Source organism: Narcine bancroftii, chromosome 1 (assembly GCF_036971445.1).
Source record: "Narcine bancroftii isolate sNarBan1 chromosome 1, sNarBan1.hap1, whole genome shotgun sequence".
Lineage (NCBI taxonomy): Eukaryota > Metazoa > Chordata > Chondrichthyes > Torpediniformes > Narcinidae > Narcine > Narcine bancroftii.
Window position 1 is genome coordinate 166480368 of NC_091469.1, and position 19142 is coordinate 166499509.

The 19142-nt window shown below is 46.5% G+C and overlaps 1 protein-coding gene across 5 annotated transcripts in view; it reads left to right on the forward strand.

Moving 5' to 3' along the window:
- The window catches only part of LOC138735925 (nipped-B-like protein), a 1086099-nt gene that overhangs the window by 968226 nt on the left and 98731 nt on the right, over positions 1 to 19142 (forward strand). For all 5 annotated transcript variants that reach the window (XM_069884602.1, XM_069884605.1, XM_069884611.1 and 2 more), the window contains one exon: positions 9993 to 10133. In XM_069884602.1, coding sequence (XP_069740703.1) covers positions 9993 to 10133 — 141 coding nt within the window. The remainder of the gene's footprint in view (positions 1 to 9992; positions 10134 to 19142) is intronic.

The window sequence follows — 19142 nt, forward strand, 5'->3', positions numbered from 1 at the left end:
TGCCCAGAACCCCGTGGTAAATTGTGCACCCCTATTGGCACCTCAAACATTGCCACCCAGGTATTGATCAAGGCTCTGGCACAGGATTCGGTAGTTTCCGCCAGCGGAACCGCTTCTGGCCATCTTGTGGAGCGGTCGACCATCATCAAAAGGTACCTTACCCCCTGGGAGACTGGCAGTAGTCATACAATGTCAATATGAACATGACTGAACCTTAACCATGCTGGATTGAAGGTTTGGGGAGGTGCTTTGGTATGTGTTTGCACCTTTGACGCCTGAACAGAGTGTGCAGGTCTTGGTCTATTGACTGACCTGCTTACAGAGGCTGAGCTAGACAAACCTGTTGGCTACCATCTTGATGGTGGTTCTGATGGCCGGGGGCGCCAATTGTATGTGCTTCGAAACCTGCCATCTCTAGGATGCCGGTGTGATGGGCTGCGACTTGTCAGTGTTCAGGTCACATAGGAGCATCTCAGTGCCTGGGCCAAGGGTGACGTCCTCTAGCCTGAGCCCTGAGACCGCCAGCTTGTACGTGGGAATCTCGGGGTCTGTCTGTTGTGCTTTGTCCAGGGCCACGTAGTCTATCCCCTGGGACATGGTCTGGATGGCCTGAATTGTTGGTCATGACAGTGTGTTGACCACTACATTGGTTTTACTGGCAATGTTCGAGGTCCATGGTAAACTCAGATATGTAGGACAGGTGACTTTGTTGCCTGGCTGACCGTGGGTCCCATATTTTGTTGAAGGTGAAGGCTAGTGGTTTGTGGTCTGTGAAGAACTTGAATTGGCTCCCTCCAAAAAGTATCTGAAGTGCCGGACCGCCAGGTACAGTACCAAGAGTTTGCGATCCAAGATGCTGTATTTGAGTTCAGGTGGCTGGAGGTGTCTGCTAAAGTACACTAGGGGCTGCCGATGTCCTTTGATGAAGCACGCTGCTGACCACCATGTTGGAGGCGTCTATTGTGACGGTGGTCGGGGCATCTGTCCTCGGGTGCATCAGAACCTTAGACTTGGCAAGCGAGTCTTGCTTGTTGGAATGTCTCTGATGCTTCCTTGTCCCAGGTTACCTCTTTTCGTTTCTCTGCCATGTGTGTGAATAGAGGGCATGATGCGGGCTGGTGCCAGAATGAAACGGTAAAAATTGATCAGACCGGCGAATTCCTGGGCGTATGGTTAAACGCCTGATGGCCTCTACTTTTTCAGGCAGAGGTGACGCCCTGTGACTGTTGATTCTGTGGCCCAGGAAGTCGAGTGTCTCTAGCCTGAACTGCCATTTGGCCAGGTTGTCTAAGGTGGGCTGCGTGCTCTTTGCGATTGCAGCTGGCTATCAGGGTCCAGGTAAATGAACGGAAACCTGAGGTCCTGGCCTACCACATCCATGAGTCTCTGGAAGGGCTGAGCTGCACTTTTGAACCCAACGGGCATCCTTAGGAAATCAAACAACCCAAAGGGCGTTGATGACCGCAGTTTTAAGGATGTCACCGGGATGGTCTGGGATCTAATGATAGCCCCAGATGAGGTCAACCATCAAAAATATACAGGTCCCCTGTAGATTTGTGGTGAAATCGTGTATATATGGTACAGGATATCTGCCAGTGCTGTGACTTCGTTGAGGCGGCTGTAGTCTCTGCATGGCCTCCACCCCTCTCACTGCCTTTGGTACCATGTGTAGGTAGGGGGGAGGCCCAAAGACTGTCGGCCTGCTGCACTATTCCCAGTTCCTCCATTTTTTTAAATACCTCTTTTGTGAGGTTGGGTTTCTTGGGTGGAAGGCGGCATTCGCTGACATGGATTGGAGATCCCACTGTCAGGATGTGGTACTTGGGTTCATCCGAGTTAAACTGGGGTGTCATGGTGGAAGGGAATTTGGCCAGGATGTGTGAATTAGTTTTCGGACACTGTGAGACAGAGTCAAGGTGGGGGCTGGTAGTCTGGCTTCACCCAGGGAGAAAGTCTGGAAAGTCCTGGCATGCACCATACACCACCCTTTGAGGTCCACTAGCAGACAATGGGCTCAGAGAAAGTCTGGCCCCCAAGAGCGGTTGTGCCACCTCTGTAAAGGTCCATGTAAACCAGCTGTTGCCAAAGTGGAGTGGGATGGTGCGGGTGCCGATGGCCATCGTCAGGGCCGAGCCTGGTTTCCCCTTCTGGGTATCATGGGCCGAAGGGGGGAAGGATGCTAACCTCGGCATCCATGTTGACCAGGAACTGCCGTCCCAAGAGGGAGTCCCAGATGTGGAGGAGGCTGTCTTGTTGGCCAACCGCCATAGCCACTACCGACGGTTGGCAATGCCATTTCCCTAAAACACGTGGGGTGGGTGGGGGGGGGGGGGGGGGTCCGGCATCAGCAGGCCTCCGTACCCCATCTCTGATGATAGAAGCACTTGCTTTTATGTCAACTGTTGAGGCCTTGATGTTCTCTGCTTGCGTGGCCTAACAGCCTGTTTTGCCACAGAGCTGCTATCTATTTTTGCTCTCCAGGGTGCATCCACCCGAGCAGCGACTTTCCTGGGGTTGCTGAAGTCCTCGTCGACAACCAGCAGTCAGATATCCTTGGGCAGTTGTTCCAGAAAAACCTGCTCCAAGAGTAGGCAGGGCTTGTGCCCCTTGGCCAAGGTCAATATGTCACTCATCAGGATGGATGGGGCCCAGTCCCCCAAGCTGTCCATGTTCAGCAGTCAGGCAGCACACTTGTGCCATGAGAGCCCAAAAGTTTGAGTTAAAAGCTCTTTGAGGGCCTCATATTTGCTTTGGTGTGGCAGCTGCCGCATGAGATCGATGACTCGTGCTGCTGTCTTCTTGGTCGAGCGAGCTCACTGCGTGGTACTACTTCGTGGCGTTGGCGGAGATCTGTTGGAGATGGATATGAGCTTCGGCCTACTTGAACCACACCAGTGGCTGCGCTGTCCAGAATGTCAGCAGTTTCAAGGAAACTGTGTGCAGAGTTGACTGGTTGGTCATTTTCATTTGGACCGGTCGAGGTCACCAATGTAGTGAGTCGCTACAGCAGAAGTGGAAGAACGACACACACTCAATGCGGTTTTAGACAAGACTTATATAAGCAGCCTTTCGGTCACTAATCAGTTGATGTTCCCACCGCACGGGTTGTTGGTCATGGAGAAAGGCCATTAGGTTGCGCGGGCCTTGTGCGATCACTGCGTTCAACCACCATTTTGTGTGTCGATCCGCCTCCTGGGAAGTGGGCCTCTACATTGAGACCATTGATGTTTGTCATCGATACCAACGATCTGGATGATAATGTGTGAAATTGGATCAGCAGGTTTGCAGATGACCCTGAGATTGGAGACATTGTGAACAGTGAAGAAGATTTTCAAAGCTCACAGAGGGATCTGGACCAGCTGGAAAAATGGGCTAAAAAATGGCAGATTCAGATTTCAAATTTCAGATTTATTGCCGGAATACATATGCAACCCAGTGGCCCACTACCCAATAGGCGACCCGGCACACAAGATGGCAGTCGAATGTGGCAATCCCACAAGGACCACGCCAATTAAATGGCCTTTCTCCCTGGGCTACAGGCTGTGCGGCAGGAAATGACAAGCACTGGCGAGAACCCTGACCAATTGGCAGTCAGCAAGCTCCTGAAGTCATTTCCGCCAGATGTGGCAGGATGACTAGGCCAGCGGGCCTATATTAGGCAGAGCAAACCACTCAATAAAGCAGTATTGACTATACTTAGTGCGTGAGTGTCTTGCTTTTGCCTCCTGCTGTAGTATGTGCTACATTGGTGACCCCGACCAGTCCAAACAGCGTTATGGGCCCAACAATGGAAGAACAAGCAACACTCCACGCAGTTTTGCTGAAACTGTCGACATTCTGGATTTCTTTGCTACTGGTGTGGTTCGAGCAGGCTGAGGCCCAGTTCCAGCTACAACAGATCACATCCAATGCCATGAAGTACTACTACGTGGTGAGCTCACTCGAACCAGGCACAACCGCCAGGGTCGTCGATTTCCTCTGGAGCAAGGCAAATACGTGGCCCTAAAAGAACTTTTAACTCGCACTTTCGGGCTCTCGCAGGCCCGACAGTTTCACATGGACAGTTTTGGGGGACAGGGCCCCTTCCACCCTCATGAGTGACATTAGCTTTAACCAATGGGCACAAACCTTCCTGAAGTGACTACTGGAAAATCTCCGACTGCTGCTCGCCGAGGAAGATTTCAGTGACCCCCAGGAAGGTTGCAGCCCAAGAGGACGGGCTCTGGGAGCAAAAAGAGACACCAGTGTCGTAGTGCAGCAAGTTGTAAGACATCGCATGCAGTGGACAACTAGACTGCCACAGCTGACCAACAGGCAAACAGACCCGGTGAGCAGTACTGTTTTCTGTCACCAGCAGTACAGTTTGGAGCCCGTCAATGCCGCTTGCCCCCACCCTGCGCCCGTTCCAGGGAAATGCTGTGGCCAACTGTCACAAGTGACTGTGGCGGCCAGCCAATGTGAGAGCCTCCTCCACATGTGAGATTCCCTGTCAGGGTGATGGTTCCTAGTCGACACAGGGGCCGAGATCAGCATCCTGCCACCTCAGCCTACGACACCCATAGCGGGAAGCCAGGCCCATCCCTGAGGGCAACGAACAATTGCAATATAAGAACTTGCAGCGTCCACACCACCCCACTTTGCTTCGGGGACAGCCGGTTCCCGTGAACATTCACCCTAGCAGCAGTGCACCAACCACTCCGGGAGTGGACTTCCTCAGGGTTCGCTGCCTGCTAGTGGATTCAAGGGACGCTGCCGGTGGCTAGTACACGCCAAGACTTTCCAACCCTCCCTGGGGAAGGCCAAGCTACCCACCACCCACATACGTTCCATCATCATCACTGACAATGAGTTTGCACACATCCTGGCAGAATTCCCCTCCATTGTGGTGCCACAATTTACCTCAACAGAACCAAAACACGGGGTACAGCACTCCATCCTCACTAAAGGCCCCTCTCTCCATGCCAGGGCAAACGCCTCCCCCACCCCCCCCCCACCCCCCGAGAAGCTCAACCTCGCGAAGCAAGAGTTCCGAAAGATGGAAAAGCTGGGAATTGTGCGGCGGTCCATCGCCACTGCACATGGTACTGAAGGCAGCAGAGGGATGGAGGCTATGTGGGGATTACCCCCGCCTTAATGAGACCCCACATCCAGGACTTTACTGTGGACTTACAGAGGGCACGGATATTTTCGAAGATCAACCTCACCAGAAGTCACCAGATCCCGGTCCACCCTGAGAAAATTGCTAAAACTGCCATCGTCACGTCCTTCGGTTTGTTGGAGTTTGTTTGGATGCCCTTTGGGCTGAAAATTGTGGCTCAGTCATTCCAGAGGCCGAGGGACGCGGTGGGCCGGGATCTCAGGTTTGAGTTCATTGACTTGGACAACCACCAAGAACATGTGGCCCACATAAGGCAGCTATGCACTTGCCTCAACGAATTTGGCCTGACCATTAACCCGCCCAAATACCAGTTTGGGTGAGGGACAATTGACTTCCTGGGCCACAGAATTAATAGACACGGGGCAACACCTCTGCTCGAAAGGTAGAGGCCGTCAGGTGCTTCACCAAGCTACACACGGTGAAGGGCCTCCAGGAGTTCACCGGTATAATTAATTTCTACCACCGATTCATACCGGTGGCAGCCCACTTCATGTCCCCATTATTCTCCCTCATGGCGGGGAAAAAGAGAGAGGTCAAGTAGAATGAAGAAGTGTCGGAAGCTTTCCAGAAGGCCAAAGATATGCTGGCCAGCGCCAAGCCACAGACAGATGCCCTGACCACACTCACGGTGGATGCATCCAATGCAGCAGTCGGGGGTGGGAGGGTACTTGAGCAATTGGTCAATGGACACTGACAGCCCCTGGCCTTCTTCAGCAGGCACCTCCAGCCCCCTGAGCTGAAGTACGGTGCCTTTGACCATGAACTCCTGGAATTGTACCTAGCGTTAGTTTTAGGTATTTTCTGGAGGGGAGATGATTCAAGGTCTTTACGGGTCACAAGCCGTTGACTTTTGTCTTTTATAAAGTGTCAGACCTATGGTTAGCCATGCAACAAAGGCACCTGTCCAACATATACCACGGATATCGAGCATATCGCTGGAAAGTCCAACGTGGTGGCCGACAATCCAGGCAAATGCAGACTCTGTCCCAGGGGGTCGATTGCACGGCCCTGACCCAGGCACAGCAGACGAACCCCGGCATCCCTTTGTACAAAATGGTGGTGATGGGACTCAGCTAGAAGGTGTCCCCATTGGCTCCAGTGACCAGACCGCCCTGTGTAGCAGATGGAATTTAATGCAGACAAGTGTGAGGTGTTCCATTTGTGGAAGGGCAAACCAAGAAAGGTTGTATACAGTGAATGGTCGGGCACTGAGGAGTGGGGTAGAACAGAGGGATCTGGGAATACAAATAAATAATTCACTGAAAGTGGCGTCACAGGTGGACAGGGTTGTAAAGACAATTTTTGGCATATTGGCCTTCATAAATCAAAGTATTGAGTTTTGAAGTTGGGATGTTCTGGTGAATTTGTACAAGACATTGGTGAGGCGAAATTTGGAGGATTGTGTGCAGTTTTGGTCACTAACCTACAGGAAAGATGACAATAAGATAGAAAGAGTGCAGAGAAGATTTACTAGGATGTTGCCTGGACTTCAGGAACTGAGTTACAGGGAAATGTTAAACAGGTTAGGACTTTATTCCCTGGAGTGTAGAAGAATGAGGGGAGATTTGATAGAGGTGTTTAAAATTATGAGGGGGACAGACAGAGTAAATGTAGGTCGGCTTTTTCCACTGAGGGTGGGTGAGATAGAAACAGAGGACATGGGTTAAGGGTGAAGGGGGGAAAGTTTAGGGGGGACATCTTCACACAGAGAGTGGTGGGGGTGTAGAACGAACTGCCAGCTGAAATGGTTTCTGTGGGCTCAACTTTAACATGTAAGACAGGTACATGATGGGTGAGGTATGAAGGGCTGTAGACTCAGTAAGTGGGTCTGGGAATGATGGCAGTGCTGCCAGAGCCGCTGGTATGGACCTGCGGGGAGTGAGGGAGTGGAGATGCAGCATTCCCATGGGGTCCAGCTGCCCAGTCGACTGCCGTCAGCTCTGCGTGGCCTTTGAACGGCCTGTTGAGGGAGCTGATGGTGGTTTTAGATGAAATCCCACAATTGTGGGTCTGTGCCCAAGATTGCGGTGCCTATTAATTAGTAGCAGCCATGCAGGGATGCAGACTCCGGGGAAGTGGAGGACTGGAGCAGGGCACCAGAGGACGGGAAGAAGGAGAAGCGGAGGAGACAACCCGTGGGGTCAGTGACCATGGCGACAGACCAGTGAGGAGGGTGTGCGGCTCAGGGACTGACTGCTGGCAACTCGAGGCAACAAACCCATGGAAGCTTTGGACTGCTGAGAGACTGCTGTCAGGTTTTAATTATATTTCAACAAGAAAACAAACTTTAACTTATTATTGAATTTACCCAACTACTTCATCCCCCTCTAATACTAATGCTGTGTGTAATGTATATTGAAGATTAGAAAAGTTCTTTGGATCACAGAAGTTAGCATGAACAAAGTTCACTCGTCTTTGGTGCTGAACAGGCAAATAGTTACCACTCAGGAGGGTGCTTGCTGGTTTTCAGAGAGATTCCTTTTCCACGACATTCACAACTGATTCCTTCTCAATTAGTCTTGCTGACAAAACTTGTCCCCTTCTGAGTTCTCCAGATGATCCTCTTTCTTTCAGGTCACCTGTCAGATTGCCAGTCTTCTCCTTGGACCAGACAGCCTCCCAAAGTTGGCCAGCTTTGTCCTTCTGGAAAGCATTTCTGTGTGCAGTTTGGGTCACCAAATGAGAAGAAGGTGATAAACAAAATCGAGAGAGTGCAGAGAAGGTTCACGAGAATGTTGACAGGATGTCAGGGTTTGAGTTACAGAGAAAGGTTGAGCAGCCTGGGGCTTTTTTCTCTGGAGCGTAGAAGATTGAGGGGGGATTTGATGGAAGTGTTCAAGATTTTAAAAGGGACAGAGAGAGTCAATGGGGATAAGCTTTTTTAATTAAGAGTGGGGGATATTCAAACCAGAGGCCATGGTTTGAGATTGCAGGGGGATAATTATGAGGGGAAATTTCTTCACGCAAAGGGTGGTTGGGATGTGGAATAAGCTTCCGGCGGAGGTGGTTGAAGCAAGATCGTTATTTATATTTAAGGAAAGACTGGATAATTACATGGAGGGGTATGGACCAGCTGCTGGTTAGTGGGACAGGAGGGTGGGGATTTGTTCCGGCATGGACTAATAGGGCCAAACTGGCCTGTTCTGTGCTTTATATGGTGATATGGGAGACTTGAGCCGTGCTGCAGACTGCCGGAGACTGGCTCGAGCTAGCTGGAGGGGAATGGAATATAGGAGTTGGGAGGTGATGTTGAGATTGTATAAGACGTTGGTGCGGCCTAATTTGGAGTTCTGTGTGCAGTTCTGGTCGCCTAATTATAGGAAGGATATAAACAGAGTGGAGAGAGTGCAGAGAAGGTTTACCAGAATGTTACCTGGGTTTAAGCATCTGGAGTATGGGGAGAGATTGGACAGATTGGGTCTTTATTCTTTGGAGCGTAGAAGGTTGAGAGGGGATTGGATAGAAGTATTTAAGATTATGAAAGGGATAGACAGAGTGGATGTGGATAGACTATTTCCGTTAAGAGGAGGAAAGTTTAAAACAAGAGGACATGAGTTAAGAATTAAGGGGCAGAGGTTTAGAGGTAACATGAGGGGGAACTTCTTTACTCAGAGAGTGGTAGCCGTGTGGAATGAGCTTCCGGGAGAAATAGTGGCGGCGGAGTCAATTGTATTATTTAAGAAAAGGTTGGACAGGTATATGGATGAGAAGAAGATGGAGGGTTATGGGCATTGTGCAGGGAGGTGGGATTAGAAAGGGGTGTTTGGTTCGGTGCGGACTAGAAGGGCCTAATGGCCTGTTTCCGTGCTGTAATTGTTATGTTATGTTATGTACTAGGTATCAGAACCGAGATGTGAGGGCACTGAAGGGTTCCTGACCGTGTCGTAGGTTTAAATCCAGAGCTCAGGTTGCCAATGCTTTGGACTGGACTCTGTGTGGGTGCAAGACCACTGGAAGTGAATCTCTGGACACTCGGTGACTCTGGGGGAGGGGCTCTCTTTTCCTTTTCTCTCTCTCTCTCTCTGACTGTAAGAGGTGTTAAGGCAATTCCTGCCGGTGACAAATCTGTCTGCCTTGCAGCAGGGGAAAAAGAAATTTCATGTAATATGACACAGTGTAATCATTATTACGGGAGGAGTGCTGGTGTTGAGTGTGATCACAGAGGAGACACTGCTATCCATCTTATCCAGTACTGGCAAGTTAACATTTGGAACATTGAGCACTATAGGAAGGATGGAATTAGGCTGAAACGCGTAGAAAAAGATTCACGAGGATGTGGCCAGGTCTGAAGGGTTATAAAGAGAGAGTGGATAGGCAAGCACTCTACTGCTTAGGAAGCTGAGTAATGAACTGAGGTTTATGAAAATCGTGAGGGCTATAGATAAGGTGAACAATCATCGTCTTTTCCCTAGCCTTGTGAAGTCTAAAACTAAAGGGCAGAAATTTGTGAGGGGGAAAGATTTAAAGAGGATTTGAGGGGCAAGTTCACACACAGAAAGGGGCCGGTAACAAGTTGCCAGTGAATGTGATCATGATGGGTTGCAGTTGCATCATTTAACATGACATTTTGGCAGGTACGTGAATAGAGATGGTTTTGAGGTGTGGGGCTTGCCTCAGTCGACAACTTGGCCTGAACAAGTTAGGCCGAAGGACCTGTTACTGTGCTGTATATCTCTGACTCTGGACAAGTTTGTCTGAACTTGTGTTATACATTCTTTAATTGTGTAAAACAAAAAGGAAAGTTGTTTATGGGATGGGTGGTGGTGGTGGTTTAATTCAAGTGTATTTTGTGGAACATGTCTCATTCTGCTGCATTTGATCATTTCATTTCTAGACTCAGAGTGATTTCCTTGTCATCTGCAATGTGGCAAAGATCTTGGAACTGGTGGTTCCATTGATGGAGCACCCAAGTGAGACTTTCTTGGCCACAATAGAGGAAGACCTCATGAAGCTTATCCTTAAGCATGGAATGACGGTAAGTACCTCACCTCGAAATTTGTGAACCACTTAAAAGTAAAAAGAAAAGCTTTTTTGCAGGGTTATAGGAGTGTGCTGCAGGTCCCATACTGAAGCTGCAAACAGATGTGTACATGAAGTTGAGGGACAGATGAACAAGGGGAGGATAATGGCCTCCTCTTGCTTCGATGTCAGGTAACCTCGGTCGAAAGGAGCAGAGAGATCACCTGTAGTCAACAATGGGCCTGAGGTTGAAGAGGCATTGCTTTGCACAACTTGGGGGATGTTAGGTCTGCTTTGTTCATGAATGAGTGAGACAAACACCAGGCTGAGTCGAAATCAGGGTTCTTTGTTCTTTATTACCGGATTGTAACACTTGCGACTAACAAAGTTAGTCGGAGAATGCATTCTGCCGTTATCAGCAAAATGGTGATTTTTTATACCCTTGGATACATGCTTAGAACATCATCATATCATTACTTGTCCAATGACTAAAACTGTTGCTATCCTTTCCCTGCTAGCTTCCTGCCTCTCAATCCATCAATGTCTCTCTTATCTTGTAAGTACAAGGATGCATTCTGTTACTCCTTAGTACTGGGTGACTCCTTCTCCGGTCCCATCTCATGATGTTTTACCTAACAGGAGTACAAGGACACCTCCCCTTCTTGTTACTGCCCTGTACAGGGTAACTCCCTACACATTCCCATCTCATGATGTTTTACCTTACAGGGATGAGGAACATTTGTGCAGAATTGCAGGTTGCAATAAGTTGGAAGGTTGGGAATGGATCACAAATTGTTATAAATTTAGTCAAAAAGAAACAGGAAGCATGTACAGTCCAAGATTGAGGAAGATAAAATCAGACAGGACACAAGGACTATCAAGATGGCAGGTAAGAGCTGAAGTTGGGCATTAGGAAGGCCACATGGATTCATTGTCCTTGGTGAGAAGAATTAAAGAGAATCCCAAGATATTTTAAACTTGGATTAAAACAAGAGGATGACTCAGGAGAGGGTAGGACTGCACCTATAAAAACACTTTGGTTAGGCCACACATGGAATACTGTTTTCAATTCCACTCACCCTGTTGCAGGAAGTATATGGAGGCTTTGGAAAATATTTACCAGGTGGCTGCCTAGCTTGGAAGAGATGAACTATAGGGAAAGGATGGACAAACTCAGATTGTTTTCTTGGAGTGTCAAATTATGATAGAAGGTTATAAAATTAAGGGAGGCATAGATAAGGCACAGACAGTTGTAGGAGTCTGGAACAGCCAGCCAGGGGTAGTGGTGAAAGCAGATATGTTTAAAAATCTCAAGCTTCCAGATAGACACATAAGTAAGCTGGGGATAGAGGGATGTGTATCATGTGCCAATAACAGAGTTTTCCTTTAACTTGGGCTTCATGTTCAGCATAGACGTTGTAAGCTGAAGGGCATGCTCCCTCGCTGAGCTCTTCTGTGCAAGATAAAGGCAGGAGTGTATTTGGAGACAAGGGAAAAGGGTGAGGTACTAAATGAGAACTTTGCATTCACCAAGGAAAAAGACATGAAGGATCGTGGGAATGTGATGAGCATGAAGGCATTTTGAGATCGAGAAGGTCACGTTGCTTGGTGTGTCGGATAGTATTACGGCAGCCAAGTCCCATAATATATTCCAGGTTACTGAAAGAAGCAATGAGGGAATTGCTGGGACCTTGATGAAGATATTTGTATCCTCACTTACAGGTGAGGTCCTAAAGGAAAGGAAAGTAGCTGATGCCCCTTTGTTTAAGAAGGGAAATGGGGATAATCCTGGAAATTATAGGCATGAGCCTGTAATCAGTGAAAGGGCAACTGTTGGAGAAGGTGCGACTGGAAAAATATGGTCAGGTTTGAGACAATCAGCCAAAAAAAATCTGCTGGAAGAACGGAGCAGGTCAATCAGCAACAACAGTTGACGTTTTAGGTCCGAACCCTTCATCACGTCTTTGTGAGGGGTAGGTCATGTTTTACAAATGATTGAGTTTTTTGAAGAGGTGACAAAGGTGGTTGATGAGTATCGGGCAGTGGACTTAAGGGAGGCATTTGACAAGGTCCCTGATGATAGACAAAAGGTGAGTGGGATCCATTGTGAATGGATGGTTTTGTTTCAGAATTGGCTGGCCCACGGAAGACAAGGTACTGGTGAACAGGTGTTATTCTGGCAGGAGATCCACAGGGATACCAACAGAAGGCAATCAGGCGAGAAAAGATTAAACCACTCCCCCAATAACCATCAGGCCTCTGAAGGGCAGATTCTGAATGGTGCAAAATTAAGAGTTGTCGTGCTGGAAGACATCATCTTCCCGACTTTTGACTGGCACCTCAAGAGTGCAAAAGGTTCAGATAAGGCAGAATTTGTCAAGTTTGTCCAAGGATTCCTGACACAGTATGCGGACTGGCTGATGAGAGGAGAGGCCAGACTGGATCAAGGACTGGGTAACTAACTTCATCAAGTGACAGACCTGTTGATGGGGCAGCATTTTGGAGACAGTGACCACAACTCCCTGACCTTTATCATAGCTAATTAAAATGATAACATGGGAAAATGTTTAATACGAGGGAACTATGCAGTTAATGGCAGAATCTTAATAGCATTGATGTACCAGGGAATTTCCGAGGATGCTGCCTGGATTAGAAAGTATGAGCTATGGAGGGGTTGATAAACTTGGGATGTTTTCTCTGGAGTGCCAGAGGCCGAGGGGAAGCCTGAGAGAAGCTTATAAAATTATGCGAGGCGATGATAGGGGAGATGTCTTCAAAAGGTGAGATAAGATGTACAAAGAGCAGTACGTGTCTGGAACATTGTAAAGCCATTGTGGTGGGGTGGGGGGAGGGTTGTCGGGAGTTGTGGTGGACCAGTTGTGATAGTTACATTTAAGATGCTTCGTCATAGACACCTGAATATGTGGGGAACAGAGGGATAGATCAAGGGCAAGCAGAGAGTTTTAATTTAATTTGGGCGTCAGGTTTTCCACAGTGTTGTACTGTTTCAATTCTGTAACTGATGTATATCCTTGTGTCTCCTTTCTATAGCCCAATACAGTAATGACAATTCTCCCCATCTTTGATGCTTTAACCAATGAACCTCTGCTTTAACTACATCCAATCAGCTGCCTGTGGCAATGAATTCCACAGATTTACCTCCCTCTGGCTGAAGAAATGTCTCCTCATCTCTGTTCTGAAGGGACATCCTTTTATTCTGAGGCTGTGCCCTCTTGTCCTTAGCTCTCCTACTACTGGAAGCATCTTCATGTCCACCCTTTCTACCCCTTTCAATATTCAGCATGTTTCAAGGAGATCCCCATATCCTTTAAAATGTTTGCATGAAGAACAGAACGATGACTAGAGTGAGATTGGGACCAATCAGATATCAATGGTTGGAGGTAAGCAAGGTCCGAAATGGATACTTGGCTTCGAAGTTCTCCAAGGATAGGGATCTTGCTGAATGTGAGGTCAGTACAGAACATGTTGACTGAAGGAAGAGCAAGTGCTTGCTCTTATAAATATTCAGATAGCTACAGCGCCCTTCATTAAGTCTAGAACAGACACTTTTTTCCTTTATTTTCCCCTCTGTTCCACAATTTTAAATTTGTAATCAAACAATTCACAAGTGATCCAGATTTCATTCATGATTATTTATAGATATATTTTGGTTTGACCATGTCGAAATTACAGCATTTCAGCGCACCAGAATGTTTGGGACATTTGGCTTCACAGGTGTTTGTGAGGACTCAGGTTTGTTCAATTGTTTCATTGGTGCAGGTATAAGAGAGGTGGGCTGGCTTCGAAGTTTTTGACCACCTTTAAAATCTGTATTTGCAATGTTTCAACATGAGGACCAGAGTTGTCCCAATGAAAGGCAAATAAGTAATTATGAGGCTGAAAAACAAGAATAAACTCTGAGAGACATCAGCCAATCCTTAGGATTTACCAAAATCAACTGTTTGGAACACCATTAAGAAGAAAGAGAGTATTGGTGAGCTCAGGAATTGCAAAGGGACTGGCATTCCAAGGAAGACCTCCACAGTTGATGATAGAATTCTCATCATGAATGAAAATGCCCAAACGTATGTCTGACAGATCAGAAACCCCCTTCAGGAGGCAGGTGTGGATGGGTCAATGACGACCGTCTGCAGAAAACCTAATAAGCAGAAATATGGAGCCTACACTGTGAGATACAACCATGGCAAAGGGTCTAGGGCAGTTGTTTGTGCCTCCACTCTTTCATCTTGCCATGATGTTTAATTGGAACATGAAGAAATTGGAGTAGGTTAATCTCAATGGGAGTAGGCTATTCTCTGTAGGTTAATTTTGGTCTCATTCTGCCCACAGATGTTTTTTCAGAATTCTGCAGGCTCTTTTAAATTCTTGTTGGTAAATTAATCTGGCCATCCTTTCTTTGGGTAATTTGTGGTTTGCATCTTACAGTGAAGCCTCTGTATTTCTCGTCATGAAGACTTCTATGGACAACAGTCATTGGCCCATCCACACCTGCCCCCTGAAGGGGGTTTCTGATCTGTCAGACATACGTTTGGGGATTTTCATTCATTATGATGAGAATTCTATCATCAACTGTGGAGGTCTTCCTTGGAATGCCAGTCCCTTTGAAATTCCTGAGCTCACCAATACTCTCTTTCTTCTTAATGGTGTTCCAAATAGTTGATTTGGGTAATCCTAAGGTTTGGACAATGCCTCTTACTGTGTTAATCTTGTCTGTCAGCCTCTTAACGGCTTCTTTGCCTCTCATTGGCAAAAGTCTGTTCCTCATGTTGAAAATTGGCAACTGCAGACTCCACAGGTGATCAAAAACCTCGAAGCCAGCCTAGATCTCTTAAACCTGCACCAATGAAGCAATTAAACACACCTGAGTACTTGTGAAGCCAAATGTTATGGTGCCCTGAAATGAGGGGACTTGGTATAAAAAATGCTGTAATTTCTACATGGTCAAACCAAAATGTATACAAATACCCTTGAATTAAAATCTGGAATGTGCACTTGTCTGATTCCAGATTTAAAACTGTGGAGTACAGGGGGAAATAAAGGATAAAAAAAGTGTCTTTGTCCCAAACATTTCAGAGGGCACTGTAAGTCCACAAAATGAGGGAAGAGATTCCTGAGGCATTGCCAATCCCTAGCCACAGGAGAGATAATGAAGAATAGGAGTGCAGCAAATGTAGTCCCCTTGTTCAAGAAAGGTAAGAAGGAAAATTATGGAAATTATAGACCAGAGAGACTTGTGTGAGTGTTGGGCAAACCATTGGAGAGGATTCGTAGGAACAGGGTTACGAGCCTTTAGAGAAGCATGGTCTTCTCAGGGATCGTCAGCATGGCTTGTGAGCAGCAGGTCATGCCTCACGAAACTGATTGAGGTTTTATCGGAGCAGACAAAAGAAATTGATGAAGGTGGGCTAGTGATTGTGATGTACATGGACCTTAGGCATTTGACAAAATAAGCTCATTCAGAAAGACATGAGATATGGGATCCATGGAAACTGCTTGGATTGGGAATAGACTTGCCTGCAAAAAGCAGAATATAGGATTAGATGGAACGTATTCTGCCTGGAGGTGAGTCACTAGTGGCATTCCTCAGGCATCTGATATTACAGCACAGAAACAGACCTTCAGCCCATCTAGTCTCAAACCCTTTTTTTTTTTGCCTTGTCCTGCACCATAGCGCTCCATATCTTTCCCATCCATGTACCTGTCCAAATTCTTCTTTTCGAACCATAGGACACTACAGTTAGTCCCACTGACCTGCACCCATTCCATAAACCTTCCAGTCCTCTCCCATGCAATTTATTCTCCAAACTTAACAGTGAGCCTTAAACCTTTCCCCTTTCACCCTAAAGCCATGTCCTCTCATATTCATCTCTCCTAATCTAAGAGGAAAGAGCCTCCTTGCATTTACTCTGTTTATAGCCCTCATAATTTTGTAAACCTCTGTCATATTTTCCCTCATTCTTCTACACTTCAAGAAATAAAGTCCTAACCTGTTTAATCTTTCCCTGTAACTCAACTCCTGAAGACGTGGCAACATCCTAGTAAATCTTCTCCACAATCTTTCAATCTTACTGATATCTTTCCTGTAGTTAGGCGGCCAGAACTGCACACAGTATTCCAAATTAGGCCTCACCAATGTCTTATACAACTTCACCATAATATCCCAACTCCTGGACTCAATACTTTGATTTGTGAGCCAAAAGCTCTCTTTACAACCCTATCCACCTGTGACGCCACTTTCAGGAAATTATATATCTGTATTCCCAGATTCCATTGTTCCTCCACACTCTTCAGTGCTCTACCATTTACTGTGCATGTCCTACCTTTTATGTCCTTCAAAAATGCAACACCTCAAACTTGTCTGCATTAAATTCCATCAGCCATTTTCTGTCCCGTTTTTCCAGTTGGTCCAGATCCCTCTGCAACCTTTGAAAACCTTCCTCACTGTCCACAATCTTAGTGTCATCTGCAAACTTGCTGATCCAATTGACCACATTATCATCCAGAACATTGATATAGACAATGGTCCCAGCACCAATTCCTGGGGCACCACTAGGCACAGGTCTCCAGTCTGAGAAGCATCATCTACTATCACTCTCTCTCTGTCTTCTCCCATTCAGGCAATTTCAAATCGAGTTTGCAATCTTTCCATGGATACCTAGTGTCTGAACCTTCTGAACTTACCTCGCATGTGGGACCTTGTCAAAGGCCTTATTAAAGTCCATATAGGCAACATCCATGACCTTTCCTTATCTACTTTCTACTTCCTCTAAAATCACGACCTACCATGCATGATGATTATCTTTAATCAGCCCTTAGTACTCCAAATACTTGTAAATCCGATCTATCAGAACACCCTCCAATAATTTACCTGACATCAGGCTTACTGGCCTGTAATTTCCTGGTTTATTTTTGGAGCCTTTTTTAAACAACAGAGCATCGTGAACTACCCTCTAATGCTCCGGTAAATCCCCCGTGGCTCAGGACATTTTAAATATTTCTGCCAGGGCTCCTGCAATTTCTACACTAGTCATCCTCAAGGTCCAAGGAAATATCATGTCATGCCCAGGAGATGTATCTACCTTTATTCACTGCAAGGCAGCAAGCATCTCCTCCTCTTTAATCTCTTTATGTTCTAGGACACTACTCCTTCTTTATGCCAGTTTCCTGAGTAAATACTGATGCAAAAAAACTGTTTAAGATCTCCCCCATCCATTAAGCTCCACACATAGGCGACCACTCTTTTCTTCCAGGGGTCCAATTTTGTCACTAACTATCCTTTTACCCTGAAAATACTTGTCGAAACCCTTGAGGTTGACCTTCACATTATCCACCAAAGCAACTTCATGACTTCTTTTTGACTTTCTGATTTCATTTAAATATTAAAATTAAGCCCACATTCACCACTCGTTCCACACCCCCACCACTCTCTGTGTGAAGAAGTTCCCCCTAAATATTAAAATTAAGCCCACATTCACCACTCGTTCCACACTCCCACCACTCTCTGAGTGAAGAAGTTCCCACTAAACATTTCCCCTTTCACTCTTAACCCATGTCGTTTGGTTTGTATCTCACCCACCCTCAGTGGAAAAAGCCAACCTACATTTACTCTGTCTGTCCCCCTCATCATTTTAAACACCTCGATCAAATCTCCCCTCATTCTTCTGTGCTCCAGGGAACAGTGTTCTAACCTGTTTGACCTTTCCCTGAAACCCAGTTCTTGAAGTCTGGGCAACATCCTAGTAAATCTTCTCTGCCCTCTTTCTATTTTATTAAGATCTTTCCTGTAATTCAGTGACCCAAACTGCACACAATCCTCCAAATTTGGCCTCACTAATGTCTTATGTAACTTTACCATAACTTCCCATCTCCTGGACTCAATACTTTGATTTATGAAGGCCAATATCCCAAAAGCTCTCTTTACAGCCCTGTCCACCTGTGACCCCACTTTCAGAGAATTACCGTAATTTTACGCATATAAAACATGCATTTTTTGACAAAGGTACAAGGACTGCCTAAAGAAATCTCTTGGTGCCTGCCACATTGACCACCGCCAGTGGGCTGATAACGCCTCAAACCGTGCATCTTGGCGCCTCACAGTTTGGCGGGCAGCAACCTCCTTTGAAGAAGACCGCAGAGCCCACCTCACTGACAAAAGGCAAAGGAGGAAAAACCCAACACCCAACCCCAACCAACCAATTTTCCCTTGCAACCGCTGCAATCGTGTCTGCCTGTCCCGCATCGGACTTGTCAGCCACAAACGAGCCTGCAGCTGACGTGGACTTTTTACCCCCTCCATAAATCTTCGTCCGCGAAGCCAAGCCAAAGAAGAGACCTCCCCAGCTTTGCACGCACGCATTAGATGAGAATATTTTTACATGTTGAAAGAACACACACAATTTATAGTGGGCATCGGAAATTTTGATTTTGGAAATATTTCCTTGGCCTGAATGTCACGGAATTCTGTAAAACAGGATATTCTGGCTAGGACACTGCATCCCCTAAGGGAGGAGATTAACATATCAAGTGCCTCTGATCTGAGACAACTTTAGGATGATTCTGCCCTATGGCATCAGTTTAATTATCCTCATTACATCAAATCAAACCGTACCATTCTCAGTTGCAACTATTTATAACAAGATAGGCTTTGAAGAAAAGCTTTTTAAATCATGATAGAATTAAAATCCTGCTCAACTCTGAAGCCTGTCTTCTTAATAGATTTCCCTCCAGAGATTGTTAATGTGTTGTAGAAGGATATAATTTATATAATGGGCGATTGACACCTCTGGGGGAAGCTGATTGTGTGTTAATTGTGGAGGGTTAACTGTGACAGATAGTGGACGACGGAATGTAGTTTATCTCATGTACCAAATAAATGCAAATTTCTCTTTTAAAATAAAAATGTAGAATACTACGCTCGTGTGTTATACGAAAATATTTTTACTTATTTTATGATTTTCTGCATGTTGCATGTGTGTGCGCTTATATGAGTGAAAAATATATCTGT